General features: G+C 37.8%; 1 protein-coding gene across 1 annotated transcript in view; it reads left to right on the forward strand.

Moving 5' to 3' along the window:
- The window catches only part of LOC128861733 (mucin-2), a 64,866-nt gene extending 43,586 nt beyond the window's left edge, over positions 1–21,280 (forward strand). The window contains exons 2-4 of the mRNA XM_054100097.1: positions 55–105; positions 9,010–14,261; positions 20,211–21,280. Of these exons, the coding sequence (XP_053956072.1) occupies positions 55–105; positions 9,010–14,150 (5,192 nt within the window). The 3' untranslated portion in view covers positions 14,151–14,261; positions 20,211–21,280. The remainder of the gene's footprint in view (positions 1–54; positions 106–9,009; positions 14,262–20,210) is intronic.
- Positions 21,281–21,529: the final 249 nt, after the last annotated feature.

Raw genomic sequence — 21,529 nt, forward strand, 5'->3', positions numbered from 1 at the left:
AAAAGCTTGCGAAGAGGTGCTAATGTCTATTTACTTTGCGTCTATTTTTTACAGAAACCATAGAAGAAAAACTCATCTTAGATGAAGATTCTTTCAGAACTTTTGGTAAGTCAATAGGAAATTCAAAATAATTCAAAAACGTATTTCGTTGTGTTTTAGCAAATTAATATTTTCAAATTAAATATCATGCGTATATGTAAACATTTGTATACCCGCTTACAACCACATGCTTAATTTGTATGCCCATCAAAGATAATCACTCTACGGCACAGCTTTGACAATATATTTTATTTTATTTTAACTAGTCATGCAATAATTCATTTTTATTTAGTTCACCAAAAATAGAAGAAAAAAAAAACAATTAGAGCAAATTTTAACAAAATCAGTCAAGTTTTAATGATCAAGTTTGGTTCAAGACATCATTTTTGAGACATTAATATTTGGTTTCATATCTTACTTGTATAATAAGTTTATAAGGTTTCGCAATGAATGTAATTTGACTTATTTATGTTGGAGTAATAAAGCTTACCTATGCATACATACATACATACAAAGTATATATGTAGGTACATACATGTAATACGTTGGGCTAATTCTCTGAGCAGACACTATGTTTCAACCAAGAACTAAGAAAAAATAAATGGGGCATACATACATACATATATATGTACATGTATAATCAGCTAACAGGATCGAATTAACTTCACTCACTAATCTTTTACAAATGGATGAAATTCAATAGCATTTTTACAAAACGTATTCACAGCACTCATAACATCATTACATATCTGTATGTGCTTAAGCAAAATGAAATGCTTGCACACGTGCACAACTCCCAAATGAAAAGTGACTTCGTTATAAATTTTATAATATTAACTTATTTAGTATTTCGTTTTGTTCAAAATAATTCAACCCCGCAAAACCACATTTATTGCCAAAGTGTTTTGCAGATCTCGAAGTACATATTTCATAAACGGCATTCAGTTCACGAAGCGTTTAACGTTGAATCTCTTCTGGGGACATGAAACTGTGTCGCAGGCGTTTAATTAATGGCCAGAAGTCACACAGAGCTAGATAAATAAAGCGAATGTGGTGAAGGTGCAGCAATACGAGCATACATTCTGTCAAAAAAAAATATCGGGAATTATGTTTTTTTGCTGGAATGTTGGTACAACTGTCCTCTGTAGTGTCGCAGAGTTTGAGCGTGATCTGTCAATTACCTTGTTTTTGGCATTTAATTATATCAGGCAACCGCAGGTGTGCTCAGCGATTCTCACTATGGACAAAAATATCTAACAAGGAATTTTTGTTAAATTTTGTGTTTTGAACGAGATTTCGTGTGCCGAATCTTTGAAAATGTTGCAGAAAGTCTATGGCGAGTGTGCTTTATCAAAAACACGGGTCCAGGGTATAGGGCTTTTACAGAGGAGCGAGAAGTAGTGGAAGATTTGCCCCGATCTGGTCGCGCATCAACGTATTCAAGGGATGAAAACGTCGACAAACAAGGAAATAGTGCTGGAAAACCATCATTTAAGTTTGAGGGAGGTATCTCGTGGTCTTAGCGTGTCTCACAAATCAATTTGCAACATTTTACACCATCAATTGGGAATGAAACGCATGACTGCTCGACTCGTTCCAAGAGACTTGAATTTCTTTCAAAAAATTCATGAGAAGAAGGTGGCTGAAAACATGCTTGAGCAAGTGAACTCGGACCCAATGTTTATCCAGCGCATCATAATAGGTTATGAAACGTGGGTATATGAGTTTCACATGCAAACCGGTTAACAGGCGGCTAAATGGCGCTATACAGATGAGCCGAAACCCAAAAAACCACGTCAAATTCCATCAAAACTGAAAGTCATACTAGTCGTTTTCTTTGATTATTTGGAAGTTATGCGACGTTTGATAGAGAATATGCGTAGAAATGCATGGATTTTGCTCCACAATAACGCACCGTCTCACAACGCTCATATTGTGAACACTTTTTTGGCCAAAAACTTGACAAATATTATCGAACAACCACAGTTTTCACCTCTATGACTTTTTCCTTTTCCCAAAACTTAAATTGCCACTGCGCGAACGCCGCTTTGATCGCCGTGTCCATTAAGGATAATTCGCTGAAGGAGCTGAAGAAGATCTCTTCAAACGCGTTTAAAAGGTGCTTTGATGACTGGACTAATCGTTGGCATATGTATATTGCTTCGAATGGAGCCTATTTTGAAGGCGACAAAATAAATTTTGATGATTAAACAATTATTTTGCGTTTTATTGAACAATTCCGGGTACTTTTTTGACAGAATGTAAACCGAGTTTGTGGCTGAATGTTCGCTAACAACGAATGTGTTTTAAGACGGCGCATTAATGTGAAGCAAAAAAGGAGGTGTATGCGCCTTTATGGTGAATAACATTGAAAAAATTATTTTTTATTAACCTTCTGATCAGGTGTGGGAAATTCATTGTGAAAAACCCCTAATAATTGAGGGAAACTGTAGACATGCTCTTGGTTTTTGACTGACTGTAAGCTTTTTTTTTTTGGGCCCAATATACTCTCGGGTGGTCCGAGGTCGACTAAAGTCTTGTTTTAGATTATAATGCATTTTATGGTCATTTCCCAGCCAGAAGCCATTTCTTTATCAAGGAAATTTACGGTTTTTTTGAATAATTCAAATTGAGATACATCTGAAATCCCAAAAATCTTACCAAGCTATATTATTTGATTTGTTCCGCACGAAATGCCATGGTAACAGCATAGTCTTGACGATGTTTTAGTCCCAAATCCAAAATCTTTGATTTTCTTGACGTTTTGTTAATCAGTTTGATATCTTCAGTTCTTTTGCAGTAGAAATTTCATTTCGGCAAAAACTTTCAACGAAACTCCTTTACCTAATGGAATAAAAAAAGGCCACTAATTCTTTTTGGAGTACTCCTACCCTTTACCTTCTCCAGTTTTTTTTTTATTAAATCAGAACTAAAGGAATATCTTCAAACTCACGCATAGACATCATGCAGCATCGGTGCAAGCCCTTGAAATCGAAACTACAAACATAACTTCGATTTGCAACGTAGTCCCTTGACGAAAAATTTGCATGCGAAAGCACCAACAAAGTTATCGAGCAAGATTCGCCGCTAGCGAGTATGGCCATACCTCATTGGACTGGTATGACTCACTGGTTGCATGGTTGCACATGTAATTTAAGGCAACTCTATTCCCGCGTTGCCAATATATGTTTATTTGTTCTAGTTGCGTCACCTATTTCCTACTTACTAACGCTTGGCGAAAAGAAGAGGCCTTATGTATCAACATATCATTAATCAACATCAATTCACAGTGCCAAGTTTTTTTAATTTTTTAAATGTAGTCTAAAAAGTTGTGTGTAATAATTTTATGATTTCAAAAATAAGAAAATATAATAATAAAAAAATTAAGAACTAAAGTCCTAAGGTGGGGAATTTATGGTGTTTTCATTCTATATGGTGGATCCCTTACTAGAGAATCTTTCAAGATTCAATTGTACTAAAAACACTTAACAGTAATATTTCCGCCTTTTCATTACTTAAAAATTCTCTGATACTACAAACTAAAAAACAAAACATTTTAAAATCAAAACAGTTTACAGGAAAAACAGTTTTTCAATTTGATCACAGTAATGCATTCAGTGTCTCAGGATGTCTCAGGTAGAAACCTGGAATTCACAGTGCACCGATATTGCTCCTGGATACTCGTTTTAAGTCCATAAACAAAATTTGCTGACAGCAATGCGCATTTAAACAAATTTGTTTGAAATAATGGAACAAATTTGGCAAAATTGTATTGCATTTGGTCGAGAACAATTTGCTTAATCGGAAATTTTATTTCCAAAAGCTTATTGTATTCAAGAACTGCCAGAATAGATTTCCTCATTCACCCTTACCCTTTTTGGAGCGAATTCGGAGTGGGCATTTATCATGTTTTGCTTAAACTATGGCCCGTCGTTAGTACGGGGTTTATGAAGGTGGCTTTCGTAGAAGTCCAGGAAATCAATGACCTGCCGTTGGTAAATTTTTCTGGACGAAAGTCAGCCAATAATCCGAGAATAGAAGGAAAACGTTGTAGTAATTGGGCAGTACTTATTGTGGGTTTATTCACTGTACTGCCGTCCTTGGCAATAAGAAAAACTTTTTATCGAGAAGCGATTACAAATTCTGTAGGTTAGTCGGTTAATTGAAGACATTAGAAATTCATCGACATTAAAAATTCATATACGCCTAATATGTCGGGGTTGGAGCTTCAGCGTTTACGCAGACTTATTACAAGATGCCTACTACAGAGAAACGTGAAGGACTAGCTCCATCTGGTACCACTAAGGATCAATAGGTTTATGTGATAGCTTTCAGCCAGCTAAGTCAACCTAACCTAACCTTGTATGTGGTAATACCAAGATGGATGACTTAGATGGAACGTAAGACTGCCTCCCTGAGAAGATTATCAGTGATTTATCAAGGATTGTTTTTCCAGCTAAGGGAATGATGTCAAAAGTATTGGCCCTATAGTGAAGACGCAAGACGCATTTAATAAAGGTGAAGGAATTTTTATTATTTTCCATTATAGCCTTCTTTTAGCTTAATAGTTGATTGCTTCTTTATATTGGAGAGAGAGGCAAGTCGTTGTGAAAAGTAAAGAGAGTTAGTTTAAGCGTCTAGTTGAACTCGATTATTTGTTGACTGAGCGCTGACTTCTAATGGTTCGGCAAAATCTGGTTGCTAAGTTATAGCCCTCTCACTGTATGGAAAGCTATGAAAATCAAGCTTTAGTACGTACCAAGTACCAGGTGTTCCATAAGCTTGATGAGAATTGTAGATTAGGTTTTGACGGAAGAAGTCATACATGCATGACATGTTTCTGAGTTCATAAGCTCATAATTTACTGCAGTGTATAGCGCAGGTATTGTTCATGATTGCAAAAAGTGAATTCGGAGGCGAACAGGCGAGAAGAAAAGATAAATTTGATTTTATAACCCGGTCGAGAATCGTTGGTGTATGCTAGTCGGGTGTAGTAGTAAAAGCTTCATCTAATCACGGCTACGTATTATATTGTAAGACTTGCAGTTAAGGTAATTATTATATTTATCTGTACGAATTATTTCATTGTTCCTTTGAATATTTAATGATCACGGCTTCTCAACACTCACAATCAAACACAACGCATTATCATTATAAGACACGCCATTTTACGCTCATAACTGCATTGAAAATGGATTTGCACTCTTTTTACTAACAATGTGTAACACAAAATTAAAAAACAAAATGAATGTATTTGGGTTGTTGCTGTAATTACATATGCTGCTTAAAGTTTTGGACTTTTGATGCAATTACATACTGTATGTGCAATATATGCAATTGTCTTGCAGGCGATGACGTTAAAAAACATAAGATCAGTGATTTTAGTGAAGAGATTGGCGATCAAGTAGATCAAAATATTGATAAGAGTAGTTATGATGATAAATACTCTGGTGAAAATAAAGACACCGATAATGATAACAGTGATGATGACGACGATGATGATGATGATGATGAAGATAGAAGTAGAAAGGCTGGTCTTGTCGATGATAGTATTTTTGATGTTGGCGCCACCATACGCAAGGAGGCTGCAGTGCTAATTGATAATGTGCTTGAAGATAGCATTAATATCATTAGCAATCAACAGGAACAACAGCATGGAACCAATGGTTATGATTCTCTTAAGCAGGAATATAATTCAGACAGTGAAAACTATGCTATTACATGCGATGATATTGGTGGTTTAGATGTTGTCAAATCACCAACAATTGAATCGATGTCTGGCAAATCATTCGACGATAATATGAGTTTCAGTGACGAACAGTGTCATATCTCACAGCAGCGTACGCAAGTCCCTGCAACAACAGATGTTATAACCACAACAATCACCACTACAACACAACAACAGCAGTCTAGTGACTTGAAACAAGTGAAAGATGGGTTTGGACCAATAATAGTAACAGAAATCAAGACAACAACACAAACCGTCACAACCTCCAGAGAGGCAGGTGAGGCACTTGATGGTTGTAGTGATGATAAAGGTGATGCTGCAGCAATATTGAAGGCAAAAGGTAATTTTTAAGAGGCACAATAAACACATACACTTCTAGGTAAACTTTTTATTACATACAATACATACATAAATATGTAAAGGGATAATATTGGGGCACAGTTTACAAGTAGATAAACCGGCAGCCAAACACTTGATTTTTTGTTTATAATCCCGTTGGTTTTTAAACTCCTTCCAAATGCATATTCATATATGAACACATATTTATGTACATTCAATTACGAATTGTAATGATGACGAGGGTATAAGATAATTTTTACAGATTTTTTTTATTAAATTAAAACCTTATTGCGCCCGCCGTAGGCCAAGAAAATGTGTTTTTAAGCAGTTTTCCGCTGTATGCATTCTAACTGCGGTCTGATATCGTAGCTTAAACTACTCATAATAATTTGCTGGGAACACGGAATCTTTCTAAGAAGGTGATGTACAAAGGTCATTAGAAGGCGTCCAATGGAAAATCTTAAATTGGTATATTAATAGGTCTAAAATTTCAGTATGTTGCGAAATTTGTGTTACATAATTTAAGATCAGTCACTTGCATTTACCCTGTGTAGTACTCATATCGAGCCCATACCATAGTAATTGGTCATGAAATATTAAAGTATTGCCACATTTCATTCATTCAAAGTAGTGAGATTTCATGTTCTCGCACCAAGCTCAATAGAATATATCTTGAGTTCAACGGGTTTGAAAACAGTAAGGGAATCTGAAGTAGTTACCTGTTTCGAAATGCGGCTTAACCACCTCTTCTTCTTCTTGATTGGCGCAATAACCGCTTATGTGATTTTGACCGAGTTGAACAAAGTGCGCCAGTTGTTTCTTTCTCATGCTAATCGGCGCCAGTTGGCAACACGAAGTGAAGCCAAGTCCTTCTCCTCCTGATCTTTCCAATGCAGAGGAGGCCTTCATCTTCCTCTGCTACCACCGGTGCTATTGCGATCCGGTGGTATTACGGTTCGGTACTAACATCGAATACTTTCAGATCCATTCGTACGACATAACCCTCATTATTCCATCGTCGACGAATCTTTCTCTCAAACACTGCAAAAGACGCCTCATCGGATGTTGTCATCATTCAAGCTTCTGCGCCATACGATGGAACGGGCGTGATGATTTTGATGGCAGGAGGTACTTCATTTTGTCCTCGTTCGCTTTGGAAAAGGCAGAACTAACAGCGCGGTTGTTAGGGCCGATGATGTCAATCGGTATACGTCAACAATTGTACGTTATTATAAAAAATTATGCCTAAGCGATTAATTTTTGCGGTTCGCTCGATCGTTTCCAGCATCAGGTTAAAGTCACACGACACCGAGTCATTTTGTCTGAAACCTCCTTTGGTATTAAACGACTTGGCGAGATCCTTCCCAATTCTGATGGCGCTGTTGGTATTGAGCAACATAATTTTGCATATGTAGCAGCATTAGTTTTGCGGGGATACCAAATTCAAACATCGCAGCATATAAGCATCATTTTCGTGCTGTCGAATGCTTTAAAATAGTCAAAAAGATAGTGTCGATTCTTCTTTCATGGGTCTTTTCCACGACTTGACGTGTTGTGAATATCTGATCGATTGTGGATTTTCCAGGTCTAAAGCCACACTGATAAGGTCCAATTAGTTGGTTGATGGTTGGCTTCAGCCTTTCACACAATACGCTCGTTAGAATCTTATAGACGATATTTAGAAGACTAATTTCGCGATAAGTGGAACAGATGGCAGTATCACCCTTCTTGTGAATTGAGCAGAGCATACTTAAGTTCCAGTCGGCAGACATGCTTTCATCCGATGGATCTTACGAGCTCCAGGTTTTAAAAACCTCAGCCTCGTTATTTCTAATTGCAAGTTTGAGTCCTAATCATATAATATTATTAATATGTATATATTTGGTGCCTTCGGAGCGGCTATACAAAGTGGATACCACAAAGTTTTTTAAGAAGTTAAATTAAGATAAAACACACCAATTTCCGAAAATCCGTAAAAATTGGCCTATACCCCCAAAATTAACAATTAAAGTGCAAGTTATCCAAACATACATACATACTATATACTATAAATGTAGTTACAAGTGATTCCAAAAATATTGCAGAAGTTTCCGATATGACAAAGTCTCGGCGTATTGATCACAAATTCGAAAAGCTCACATCACATTTTGGTGATATTGACGAGCAAGCGTCGGCGTTCGATGCAAATTTTGACACAATGGTGCATGATGAGGAGCTAAGTAATTTGCAAAGTGAGTTTTCGAAAATGAGTTGGGACGATAGTGTGTCACCGACGACCAACACTTTAGGCGATATTGGTCAAAGCACACCCGACAATGATATACAAGATATCGCTACAGGTATTAAAAACTGCTTAATAAATTCTATGAGTCATTATGAATTGTATTACAAAAAGTAGTATTCAAAACAGCAATGTTTGTTCGTAAAAAAAAAATTTTATGTAGGGAAATTAGCCACAAGCATATGCGTGAATATGTATGCGGTTATGTATGCTTGTATAGATAAAGTTAATATTTTAACAATACATATTTAGCTACTTGTGCATACATAGGTTTTGTTAAAGTTGAGCTCTAATTGCGTAAAGTTAAATATTATGCTTTCCATAGAAATGCTTTTTTAATTCTTTTTTTTCAATAATAAATGCTCAATCTTGCATGTCTAATATAATATAATTTATTCTTATTTGTTTATTTATTGTTTTTTTTTTTTATTTGCAGAAAAAAGTAGTGAACTAATTAAAAAATACGTTATACTCGTACCTTCTTTACTTGATTCATAAATAACATAACCTCTATATCTATCTCCTAAGTTTCTATTGCCTTATTTTCAGTTAAAATTTTATTTATTCTTCTTTAATACTGAAAAAAATACCTTTACTTTCACACTTGTTTTAATTTTTGTAGAGACAGGCTTTGAATTCGCTAAATCATCTGAAACTACCCCAGTACCAACTTGTGTTACGACAACTGCCCCAACTGATCCCGATGCCGATGCACCCACCCCCAAGCCTCGCTCTGCTAAAGCAGCTTCGCCTGTCAGAGATATTGTCGGCGACACCACACAATCCCTTAAGAGCGATGATGCACCCAGCCAGACGGACTCCTCTGAACACGTACCCGATTTATCAATAATAGCTCCCGTACCAAAGCCACGCCTACAAATGAAGCCAACAGATTCGTTCAAAAATTTAGCTGCTTTAGCGGGCGAACAGTCAGATAGTATTAGTTTGCGTAGCTTGGATATGACAGAAGATCTCTCTAAAACCGATGAACCATCTATGGAAATTTCCATCAAGTCATCACACGCACGAGATTATCCTACGACTACAACAATTACAACTGCTTCTGAAGATCACACAGAATCGCTCGAACCAACTAGTGAGATATCAGTAGATGATGGTGATACAGAAAAATCCGAACTTACCGATGGTCGAGCAAAGACTAGTTTCTATATTGGTGAATCGAGTCGAAATATTATTGTCAAAACCACGCCCACAAAGGCGGATACTGATTTAGGCGCTGCGGAAACAACAATAGCTGCAGAAAATGTCTCTGATGCCACCATCGAGGCTAAGGATATAGCATTAATGAAGGAAGTTTCTGTCGATTCAGACGAAAGTAATGATATGTTTAAGGAATATGTGACAATAAAGCGTGAAACGGACGGATCTGAAAGTAAAATAATGCGACAAGGATCCGAAACTCGAAATGATCTTTTAGAACAGGAGCCACCTAAGGATAATCTTAATGATGATAGCAAAATGCCTACTACTTTTGTAGTAACTGCAGAAATTTCACAACCACCAGTAGAAAAGATGGAAAGCTCCTTAAAGGAGCCTACAGATGACAGCACTGTTATTTATGCTTCAACATCGAAATCGGAGAAACTCGATTTGCAACTAGAGAAGAATGAATGGGAAATAACGGAGAAGGAAATCCCAGTGGGCAAACCTAAAGTTGTGCACTCGCCCCAACAACTGAGCGAATTGCCAAAAGCGTTAATTGATGAAGAAATGGTTGCAAAAACACTGGAAGAAGCACAAGAATCATTAAATGCTGTGAAGAATGAACTAAAGTTTATAGTAAAAGATGGGAAATCAATTAAAGAGTCGCCCTCAGAATTTGAATTTCGTTCAATATCTCACGCATTAAGTAGCGCAGAGAAAAAGGATAAAACAAAATCAGAACAAGACGCTACGACCAAAGAAACCCAGCAGTCACAACATACATTCACGGAAGAGGCAGATATTTCCTCTTTTATAGGAATACCAGATACTTTAAAAGAGTCCACGACTCTGACAACATTTGAAGTAATAAAACCAAGCGATAGTTTATTTGAGGCCACAACAAAAGATACTTTAAATAAAGAAGCTGTAGTGGCCCACTACGCGCGAGAAATTTTTGAGGAGACCAAGCAGGATATAAAAGATGAGCACGGTTCGTTAGGCTTTATATCGACGGGTACTGCAGACGACTACAGTTCAATGGAGGAATATGCAGCTAAAGAAGAACATGCTTCCCTTGGCTTTGTATCAACAGAAACTGTCGAAGACTTCAGTTCGATGGAGGATTACTATCAAGAAAAATTGGCGAAAGCTAGCATTGTCACTGAAGCAGGTGACGCAGTGAGCAAATCACCAATAGAAAGTTCAACTGGCGGAACCGAAACAGCATTTTCTGAAATAAGTTTGGATCAAACAATGAAGCCATTTGAACAGGTAACACATCGCATCAAGTCGGAAAGCAGCTCCGCGGATTCCACGAACAGATGGTCTGTACCCGAAATCGATCAGTCTAGCTCCAGTGAGAGCTATTACAAAAGCTTAGATAAAAACGACAGTCGTCCGCTATCATCGGATGTAGAAAATTTGTTAACCCAAGCAAATTCTTCGGAATATCAAACGGCGTTGGACATATCTTCGGTAGCACCTGAAGCAACGGAATATATTAGCGCTGTTAGCACACTTGAAAGCAGTAGTGGCAGAACTATAAGCTCCCACGAAAGTATGAAAAGTTTAGATTCGCAATCAGAAACCTCTGCAAATTTGGGTAGTATTGATGTTTCAGAATTATCAGAAACATTGGTGGCATCTTCCACTGAAGCCGATGCTTTGGAAGCTGAGGAACTGGCACGCATTCGCGATTTACGTGCTGATGACGAGGACAGCGATGAAAGCCTAGACATACAAGATTACTCAAAAACCGAACAACAAATGCAAAGATCGTTGATGAAACGTTCACAAGAAATGATATTCAAACCCAAGGTCGAGGAGACTAAAGCCGAGGAGAAACATTTCGAAACTGTTGTGGTCGAAGAATTTCCTAAACCTAAGGAAGTAGAAAAGACATGGGGTTTGGCTTATCCTATGGAGGAAGGAAAAATAGATGATATAAAAGATCCGGAACGCATCGATGATATATTACTTTATCACAGTGATATAAGACGTTCTATTGATGATTCAAAACTGGCATCTAGCTTGGATGAAGGTAGTATTCTTTCAGTCAGCATGTCGAGTACATCAAATATAGAGACCGTAGTGGAGAATTTTGAGGATATGATTGGCTCCGCCGGCTCTTCTTCATTAACTGGAATAGAGGGTTTTGGTTTTCCACACGATGAACAGCCATCCTCATTTCCCGAGCACGAAGAAACTTTTAGCATGGAAATGGAAAGCAGAGAACATTCGCCACAGGATTCTACGGTTACAACACCCCCCGGCGAACAACGCAAACGTGGTCATAAACGCAATGAAAGCACTCTTATTTCTGGTGAGGTGCTAAAATCTATCACCGACAAAGAATTACCCGCTTTGGGTGAAAATAAGGAATCTGAAAGTGAATCTGATACAGATCCCTATGAATCAGAATATACCAGACAATTTCGGTCGCCAAACGAACGCAAAAACAATAAAAAGAAAAAGCAGGCAGCTGCCGAAATGGACCATAGCTTTGACCTCGAAAAACGACCTTTTACACCGTCGCAACTTGTCGCCGAAGTTATTGTTGAGGATAGCGCTACTGAAGAGATGGAAGCTGAAGCCATTGAGGAGGAACGCAGACCATCCCAAAACATGCAAGACTATTCCGTAATACCTGATATAACAGTAACTGAGGACGTTCAAAAATCACCAAGTCTAGAGGAAACAATGGAAGGCTTTGAAGAGAAATTGTTATATAAAGTAAAAACACAAGAAGAGCTGCATAAAGCTGCCGATGAACCGATTGACAAGAGTGAGGAAACATTTCAAAAACTAGTACAAGAACAATATAAGCAGAAACTGGCGGATCTTCAGCGACCTCAAGCTGGCGATAGTGATTATGATGATGAAAAGGCGCCTGACTCGCCTGATTCATTTGAAATGGTTGATCAGCCAGATATTTCTGACGATTTTGTGATAATAGAAGAAGTCGCTAAAGAAGCAAACGAAGTAGATTTGGGTGCAAAAAGTATTAAAATTCAGCCAACAAAATATGAATCCAAACATGATGAAGATGTTGAGAAAATTATCATAAAGTCAGCGCCAGCTGATCCCAAACTAGGCTCTCAAATATTTCGCGACGATCTTAATTTCGAATTCGAAGAAAGTCCCCCAACTGCGGGTAGTAGTAGTGATCCACAAGAAGAAAGCGATTCGGGCGACATGGCTAGTTCCAACAAACGCTGGGTTGAGATGCAGCTCACAGACACACAATTGCGGTATCCATATGATATGACTGGCGGCGTATTGGAAGACATCAAGGAAGAGGATGGCGAGTTCGAAGTTGGTAGTAGTCGCATTAGCAGTTTTAAAGACTCATTTTCCAGCACACCGGAGTACGATGTCATGGCCGCCAGGCGATACTATGCACGTGGTGAACACGATGATGTCTCGATGAGCAGTTTGCAGGAATTTGAATCGCTAGAACAGGCGATTTCATTGGAGAATCGTAACAAAACGCATCAAGGATCCACGGACTCGAGCAATGGTAGCTTCACACGGCGCTATATGGTGCGCCACAGTGGCAGCGGAACAGCGCAAGGCGATGATGTGTCGATTTCAAGCCTTAAGGAATTCGAAGGTTTGGAGAATGCGTGTATTGAAGCGCATTTGATTGAGATCAAGGCAAAAGAAGAAGCCGCACTTCTCTCTCGTTCGGACGATTCAAATAAGTCAAATGACAGTGATCGGGAAAATGGTACAACCAATGTGGTTGTAAGCAGAGTGACACGTACCGTAACACGCACTGAAGTGCTGCCGGCACAAAAGCAAAATATTGAAGCCTTGCTCAAGCAGAAGCTCGAAGAATGTGAAGGCAGAGAATCTACGATTAGGATTACAGAACTATCAACCGAGCCTTTGGACACCAAAATAAGGCTGGATAAACAGGATTCAGAGAAAGGCAGCGCTGATAGTTTGGAGAACAACAAAAGCATGCGCTCTAGCAGTATTGGCAGTTTTGAAATATCCAAAGATGCAACCACACGCTCGGACATTGATTCATTGGAAACCGATCGAAAACAACCTACACGCGAAGAGAGTATCGATTCTATGGAAAATGAGCAGTTTGATTTGTTGGCAAGATTTCCAACAGTGGACGAAACTACACTAGGCGAAGGTTTGACAACAACAACAACAACTACAACGACCACCACAGATGCTGAGGGGCATGAACATACCGTTACGCAAACTATCACTACAACAACAAGCGCAAGCGGAAATGCCACATTAGAATTCCCTGCCGAGCAACTACCCAAAGACATATCGACCGACTCACTTTGCATTGAACATACCAATACCAGTTCGGCGGGTACAACGGCTACTTATCAAACTAGTGCTGGAAATTCACAAATGTCTGGCAGCGTAACTAGTTGTGCATCCAGTACACTCATGGAAGATTCCTATCCTGGGGTGAATTCTAGTTTAACATCTAGTAGTTTTTGGTCGCATGAAGAATCAACGGTTGTGGAAGATAAGAATGTCTTAGAAGAAGTGCTCTTGGAAGATGCTGAGGCCCTAAAACGTCGACAAGTACAGCAAAGATCAGAGTACGACGAGCAGCATTAGACGAATAGAGAGAAGATAGGAAAGCAGTAAAATTATAATTAAACTACACGCATAAAAAATACATACACATTTAAGGGATTACAAGCTTTTTATACATACATCAGTGGTTAGGTAAGCACCATATTTCGTACATTTTCATTAAGTACCTTTATTGCATATCTACATATGTATTTATTTATGTACGTATGAATGAATACTCGTATAAACAAAAAAGGTTTAATTTTGTCTTGTGAAATTCTATGATTAAAGATTTTGAGTAAAATTTGCTGTCTATTAAATGCAAAGAAGATAAAAAGAGAAATTGCAGTAGAGCTCAACTATACTCTTCGTAAAGTACCGGCATTTTCGGGGTTTCTTATTCAAGTACTAGGTGCATAATGATTTAATGTATAAAAAATAGTAAAATAATATACCTGGAACCTAACGTACGCGATTGCACTTATTGTGATCTGTGACGTAAAAGTTAATTTTTCGGATTATGGCATGGGTTAATCTACCCTTCACGTCGTAACACCGTGTGATGACGTATTTGAATAAAATAAATACATAATTGGCGCGTACACTTCTACTAACTATTTGGCCGAGCTCCTCCTCCTATTTGTGGTGCGCGTCTTGATGTTGCTCCATAAATGGCGGGACCTACAGTTTTAAGCCGACTCCGAAGGGCAGTTTTGCAAGCAGAAGTCTTTGCGATCCTGCAGGCATGTAAAATGCTTAGGGAGCGCGGGAGCGAGGGAGATATTTTCTCCAATAGTCAAGCCACGATCAAGGCTCTGACGATGCCTTGGTGCTGATTCAACCTGGTCAACTCCTGTAAGGAGGAGATCAAAGCTCTTGGGTGTGCAAGTAACATTTCTTTGATCTGAGTTCCAGGACATAGGAACATAGAAAGAAATTAAATTGTTGATGAGCGTGCCAGGAAGGGGACCCGGGCATCGGCATCCCCCTGATAGTTTTTAAAGGGGAACTGCGCAAATTATTTCTCAGAAAAGCGCAGAAAAGATGGAGCTCCATTTCTTCACGTACTATTTCGAAAACCCTTTGGTCCCAGTACAATAGACGGAGAACTTAGAAAGTTGTGGGGACTCTACGCCATTCAAATTCCAAACTCGTATCTGTGTTTACCGGTCACTGGACGATCGGCACACACGCGGAAAAGCTAGGGTTTTCATTTAACCCCCATTGCAGAAGCTGTGGGAACCTTTCGAGGAAGGAGACTATTGAGCGCTTTTGCTGTAAATTTCCGGATTTGGCAGCTAGACGATTAAGATCACTGGGTGCTCCTTTCTTCGACAGCCTGGGGCAGTGCGCCAACCTAAATCCCATCAATCTTCCCCATTTTTTCAACAACTCTGGCTAGCTTTAGAAATCTGCCTGTTGGAGGTATCATAATGGTATCAAAACGGCGCTTCAGTGCTACTTGACGAGTGCCAGACTGGCACTTCAACCATTTCACCTACCTACCTACCGAACCGCAAATGGTTTTGATGAGGAGCTTTTCCATGACAGAAATGCACTCACAGGTTTGCCATTGACTGACCGCTATTAGAAACAACTCTTTCTATTATTTGAAGTTCATGCACGGAGATTCGAACCTACGCACTCCCGAATGGTAGGCACGCATCAATCCATTCGGCTACGGCGGCCCTCGAGACATATTAGAACGTGAGTAAATATACCCGATCGAATTCAAACAAAAATGTCAGTAAATAACAACTAACAAAAATGTAAGTAAATATGTGTATAAATAAAGTTTTGAACTATTTTTACTAATATAAGATTTACTTTATAAATTGAAACCTAGACGAAAAGAAATATTGGCGGAGTTTAAGGTCGAGCACCCCAATTTGACCAAGAACAATTTGCCAAATTCCGCACCATGCAGGGAAACGACCATTAGATCGTGATAGAAGCGGTATCGGCGGCTAAATGCTGAATGGTACGAGTATAGGCTTTCGCTAATCAAAAGTATTAGGCGAAGAAGAGACTTTCTTTCAACAAGGCTTCTATGCAGCAGACTGGAAAATAGCCTAATAACTGGCACTGCGGAGTTGATAATTGAGGCCGCCAGTCTCGAAACTTGTGCACTCCTTTGGAAATGCGCCAGTTGTACAAGCAGCAGCACTAGAGCCATGAAATGTCAGCGGTAATAGTGCAAATGATGAAAAGTTGGCACTACCCACAGCGGACGCAGGGAGCCAGACATCGACCACTTGCTTATTTGACGATTTGTATGTGAAGTGATTTATTTGTGTTTGTAGTTTGTTTCCATTAACCCATAGCAAGTAAATGGGGTAAAAATGTCTAAGAATATCATACGATATTTCAATTAAAATTTTATAAAATAATGTAAAAAATATGTATGAAATAAAACTCACAAACTTGCGAAGCTATTTTATAAAGTTGTTTATTTATAGTAACCTCTTTTTTGTAATGTTCTTGCTTCAAAGCTTTGTTCAAATATTTGATTCGAAAATCAGTGCTTTTGAAAAATAACCTCTTTAAATCCATACCAATTTTGACATTGCTGCTTTTTTCCAATATCACATCAATACCGTCTTCGGTTTAGTTATTCTGTACATTTCATCCAACTCATTGAATTCTACAGTGGGATCTACTTTACACTTTCAAACTCCATGTCAAACCACTTTGCCTTATCGGCTGCACCATTAAGCGTTGTATTCAATACTTCGGTATTCTTTGCTAAAATAACAAACTAATCATAACCACATACGTCCATATAAGAGTGTCCATACATAAATAAATTATTGAATTGTTTACCAAACAGATATTCCCGCAAATGGTTCTTAAACTGAAGTGGGCTGGGGTGGTCATTGAGACCCCCCCGCATACCTCATGGCGCCAAAAAAATGTTCCAAGCCATTTTGGTTCAAATTGTCCATTAAAATTCTTTGAACTCCGACTTTTTTCTGAACTTAAAAGCTTATAAATTTAGGGGTATCGGATTTTAAATTGAATTAAAACTACGAAAATTCAAATTAATTGGGCGATCTTTATTAGTTTTGTGCAGAATTTATTTTTTAAAGATAATCCCTTTCAAATGCGCCGTAATTCGGCCATCCGTAAATACCAATTTTGAATGTCTCGCGACTCGCTGAAGGACTCCGGTCGGTATCTCATGAATATCTTTAGTAATGGTGGCTTACAAAGCCCCAATCGAAGCTGGTTTACCCACAAAGAATTCAGACGTTACATACTCCCATAAATAAAAGTCAAAGGCCAATCCACTGGCGAGACGAGAGATAAATTGCTCATCGAAACGAAAACCCAGTAAATCCATTGTTTCACGGGTTTGCTTGGCAGGTAGCGGCGGCGCCGTCTTGTTGAAACCAAATGTAGTGAAGATCACGGGCTTCGATCTCCGGCACCAAAAAGTCGTTTATCATGGCGAGATAGCATTCGCCATTCACTGTTACATTGACGCTAGCTTCGACTTTGAAGAAATGTGAGGCGATGATTCTTCCAGCCCATAGACCGCAACGAATGGTTGTTTTCTATGGATGGAATGGCTATTCTTGAATAGTTTCGGGTTGCTCTTCAGCCCAAATGTGGCGATTTTCCTTATTGACGTAGTCATTAAGCGAAAAAAGAGCCGCATCGCTGAACAACCTAAGTTGACCTGAGCGCGCGACGAACACTTTTCACAGAAAAAAAATATGTATTTAGTTTGACAGTAGTTATGCGTGTTCTGTCAAAAGACCCCTATTGGAAAAAGTACCCCCGATCTGATTACCCGACACATGTAAAGAGTCTATTTCATTCTTGCTATGGTAAATTGATCTCTATTTCGTCTTATTTTAATTGCTGAATTGCTTTAATAAATTTATGTAAAATTTGAAAGTGATTTTTGTTCTGTTTTCAAAAATCGGGGATTAAGGGATAATCATTGAGTTAAAAACAAAACAACTCAACGGTACCAATTGCACTTCCTAATACCAGACTTCATACATAACAAGAAACTGCACTAATCCTTGTTTAAGCCATGGTGAAAAGATTTTTATGGTTTGACGAATATCAGAGCGTTAGCTGGTTCTCAGCGAATTTGACAGAATCGGCCCTTGGGCTGACGTAGCAGGTGCTACGAACAAACTAAGAATGTCTGTCTGAACAGCTACTGATTGGACGAGTGTGTGAATGCATGTGGAATGATCGCGCAGAATTCGGCTGGCGAATCATTCCCGTGACGTGGCAACCGAAGTTCCCCTCACAATTTTGTTTTACACCATAGTTATTGGCCAAACCTAGCAATCTATCATCCTTGGTTTAAAGATCAAATCGCTTAATATATGTATATATATATACTTACATACATATAATTGTCGTGAACACCCTTTTTGGGTGTTTGGCCAAGCTCTTTCACCTATTTGATAAAACATCAACCACAAATTAAGGGACGTACAGTTTCAAGCTGACTTCGAATGGCAAACATTTTTTTTTTATGAGGAGCTTTCTCATGCCAGAAATACACTCGGAGGTTTGCCATTGCCTGCCGAGCGGCGACCGCTATTAGAAAAAAACTTTTTTCTTCAATTTGGTCTTTCACCGTGATTCGAACCTACGTTCTCTCTGAATTCCGAATGGTAGTCAACCCATTCAGCTACGGCGAGAGCTAAAAAAATCAAAAATTAGAAAAAAATGACTTTAATGTTTTCAATTTAAAGAACAAATTTCATCTAGTACAACAGCTTCAATCTAGTAAAACGCTTAGATATCTAAAGCACAAAAGAAGCGCCAGCGGCTATTTCCCATACTTATCTAAATAAATATGTGAGCTATGACGTTCTTCCAGCAATCGAGAGAAATGGTTTTGAATGGTTCGGAGAGGTCCTTTCCTACTTTGACAGTGCTCAACGATATTTTTCCTGGTGTGTGATCACTGTAGTCCTGATGCTTATATTTACTGAGTTCGATTAAATACTGCAAATTTCCCTGCTTCTTAATTGGTGCGATAACTGCTTACGCGATTTTGGCCGAGTTTGAGAAAATGGAGCAGTCATTTCTTTCTCGTGCTAACCGCCACCAGTTGGACACACCAAGTGAAGCCAAGTTCTTCGCCACCTAATCTTTCCAACGCAAAATGCAAATTAATTTCCACAATTTCAATATGTTCAACAATTAAAAATCGTTTAATTTTTTACCCGTATACTCTTACAAAACCAAACTCTTGATGTAACACCCTGTATATTAATAACCAACACATAACGCGTTTTTTTGCTCAAGTTAAAAATGCCTTTCGATGAAATGTCTGAGAATTACGAGTACAAAGAATGTTGATTAAGGCCTTTGTGCGTTTTGGTAATGCCAAGTTATTTGTTACAACATACTCTATGATCTGAAAGTACTGGGATTGTGTAAATAAAACAAAACAGAGTTAAATTTCAGGCAAATTTATTTTCTCCTTCAAAATATGACCTCTGACAATAAATGATCTTTGATCTCCACTATCGACTGAAATCTCCTTCCTCGAAGTGGTAACTTCAACTTGGGAAACAAAAAGAAGTCGCACGGGGTCATATCAGGTGAATACGGTGCTTGCGCGATGGTATTTACTTGGTGTTTGGTCAAATAATCCAGCACAACTTGGGCTCGGTGCAATAGCGCGTTATCATCATGCAAAATCCAAGAATTGTTTGCCCACATTTACGGCCGTTTGCGGGGTACAGCATCTCTCAAATAAATAATGACAGATGTGTGTCTTACAGTCCTAACAACATAAGAAAAAAAAAATGGATCGGTTCCCTCGTGCGCGGTACGTTTAAATTAAACATTCCCGGTACTTTCAGGGTAATAGGGTATTTTAATAGCGGTATATCTCCATAATAATTTCACAAGCACAGGTGAATTGCTTTCATTCAAATTGATTGCAGGATAGATTCATTAGTATAAGCTGATTATCATTGCAGGATCTTGAACTAAAAAAATAGCAAATGGAGTTAGGCTATTTTTATACTGAAAGACACGTACATACATATGTACATAAGCAATTTTAATGAACTTGTTAAGATTGAATTAAAAAAAACTGTTTTGCTTTTTTTACAGATTTAAATAAATAAATGCAAACTCATGCTTCGGTAATGGTGAACGGACGTGCTGAAATACTTGGAGATTTCGAAACGTATATATACTACACATACATTCTCTATACTTAGTAAATGATATATTGAATTTTAATATTATCGGCGCATCGAAATTTATGAAATACACATTAAACCATGGACCAATTCCAGTCTACTTAGAACACGACTTTTAGCAAAAAACAAAAAATAAGCATTACAAAAAAAATATTAATCCACACAAACACAAGCATACGTGTTTGGCGTTATTGTTAACGAGACAAAATACCCAGTATAATTTGGTCTAAAAAATCTACCCGTTATGTGTCTATTATCTATTAAATGTAACTTCTCCCCGTTGATTGGCTTTAAATTTTTAAAACTAATTATTAACTAAGATTCAGAAAAATGTACGTGAGTATGTCGTTATGTTAATTGTGTGAACTTTTCTAAGAACTAAACAAGATTTTCTACATTGCTTTTAATTACAAAAATTGTGTAACGCGGTATATGATATTATTAGTATGGAAATCTAGCCAGGCAGTAGCAATAATGATGAGTGTAAAGAATTTAATATTTTTTAAAAATTATTTAAACATGTTAGTCATTCGTATGTAATTTAGTTTAAGCAGCTTCAATGGGATACATGCATATACATTTTAACATGTATGATGCCTTAACAAAAATGCATAAAAAAAGTTACAAAAAAAATATATATATGTATATCTTTTTTCATTTTTTAATCCAAAGGAGCAAATAAAGCGTAAGCATTTTAATAATTTATATTTAATATTTACATTGAAATAACTTAAGTATTGAAAATATGAATGTAATAAAGCACATGCATACATACTTATGCAAAGCAACAAACAGGCATACCAAAAGCATGTATTTCCAATTAATCTTAGTCAAACTTATTGCAAAAATAATACATATTGACATGAAATGTATTTCCTATCGATGCATGGGAGGACACAATACACACATACATACATATTTGTAATGCAACACACATGCCTACGATTAACCGAATAAAATGCTTAAACATATAAAATAACCAAACTGATGTTTCATTCAACAGATTTGCTGGAAAAAATAATTAGAGACTCTTACATAATTTAAAATATGTCCCAGCCCAACTCTGCCTCAATTGGTCAGAAATTACATATTTAATCCCTTTATGCGATGGCCATGAAGCAAAGAGCGTACAAATGTTTTGCGTGTTTTGATAATAGTTGATAATTTGCGAAGGGATTTAATAATTCTATTTTGGATTTTAGAGACCTATAAACGATATATACTTAG

Source organism: Anastrepha ludens, chromosome 4, assembly GCF_028408465.1.
Source record: "Anastrepha ludens isolate Willacy chromosome 4, idAnaLude1.1, whole genome shotgun sequence".
NCBI classification, from domain to species: Eukaryota; Metazoa; Arthropoda; class Insecta; order Diptera; family Tephritidae; genus Anastrepha; species Anastrepha ludens.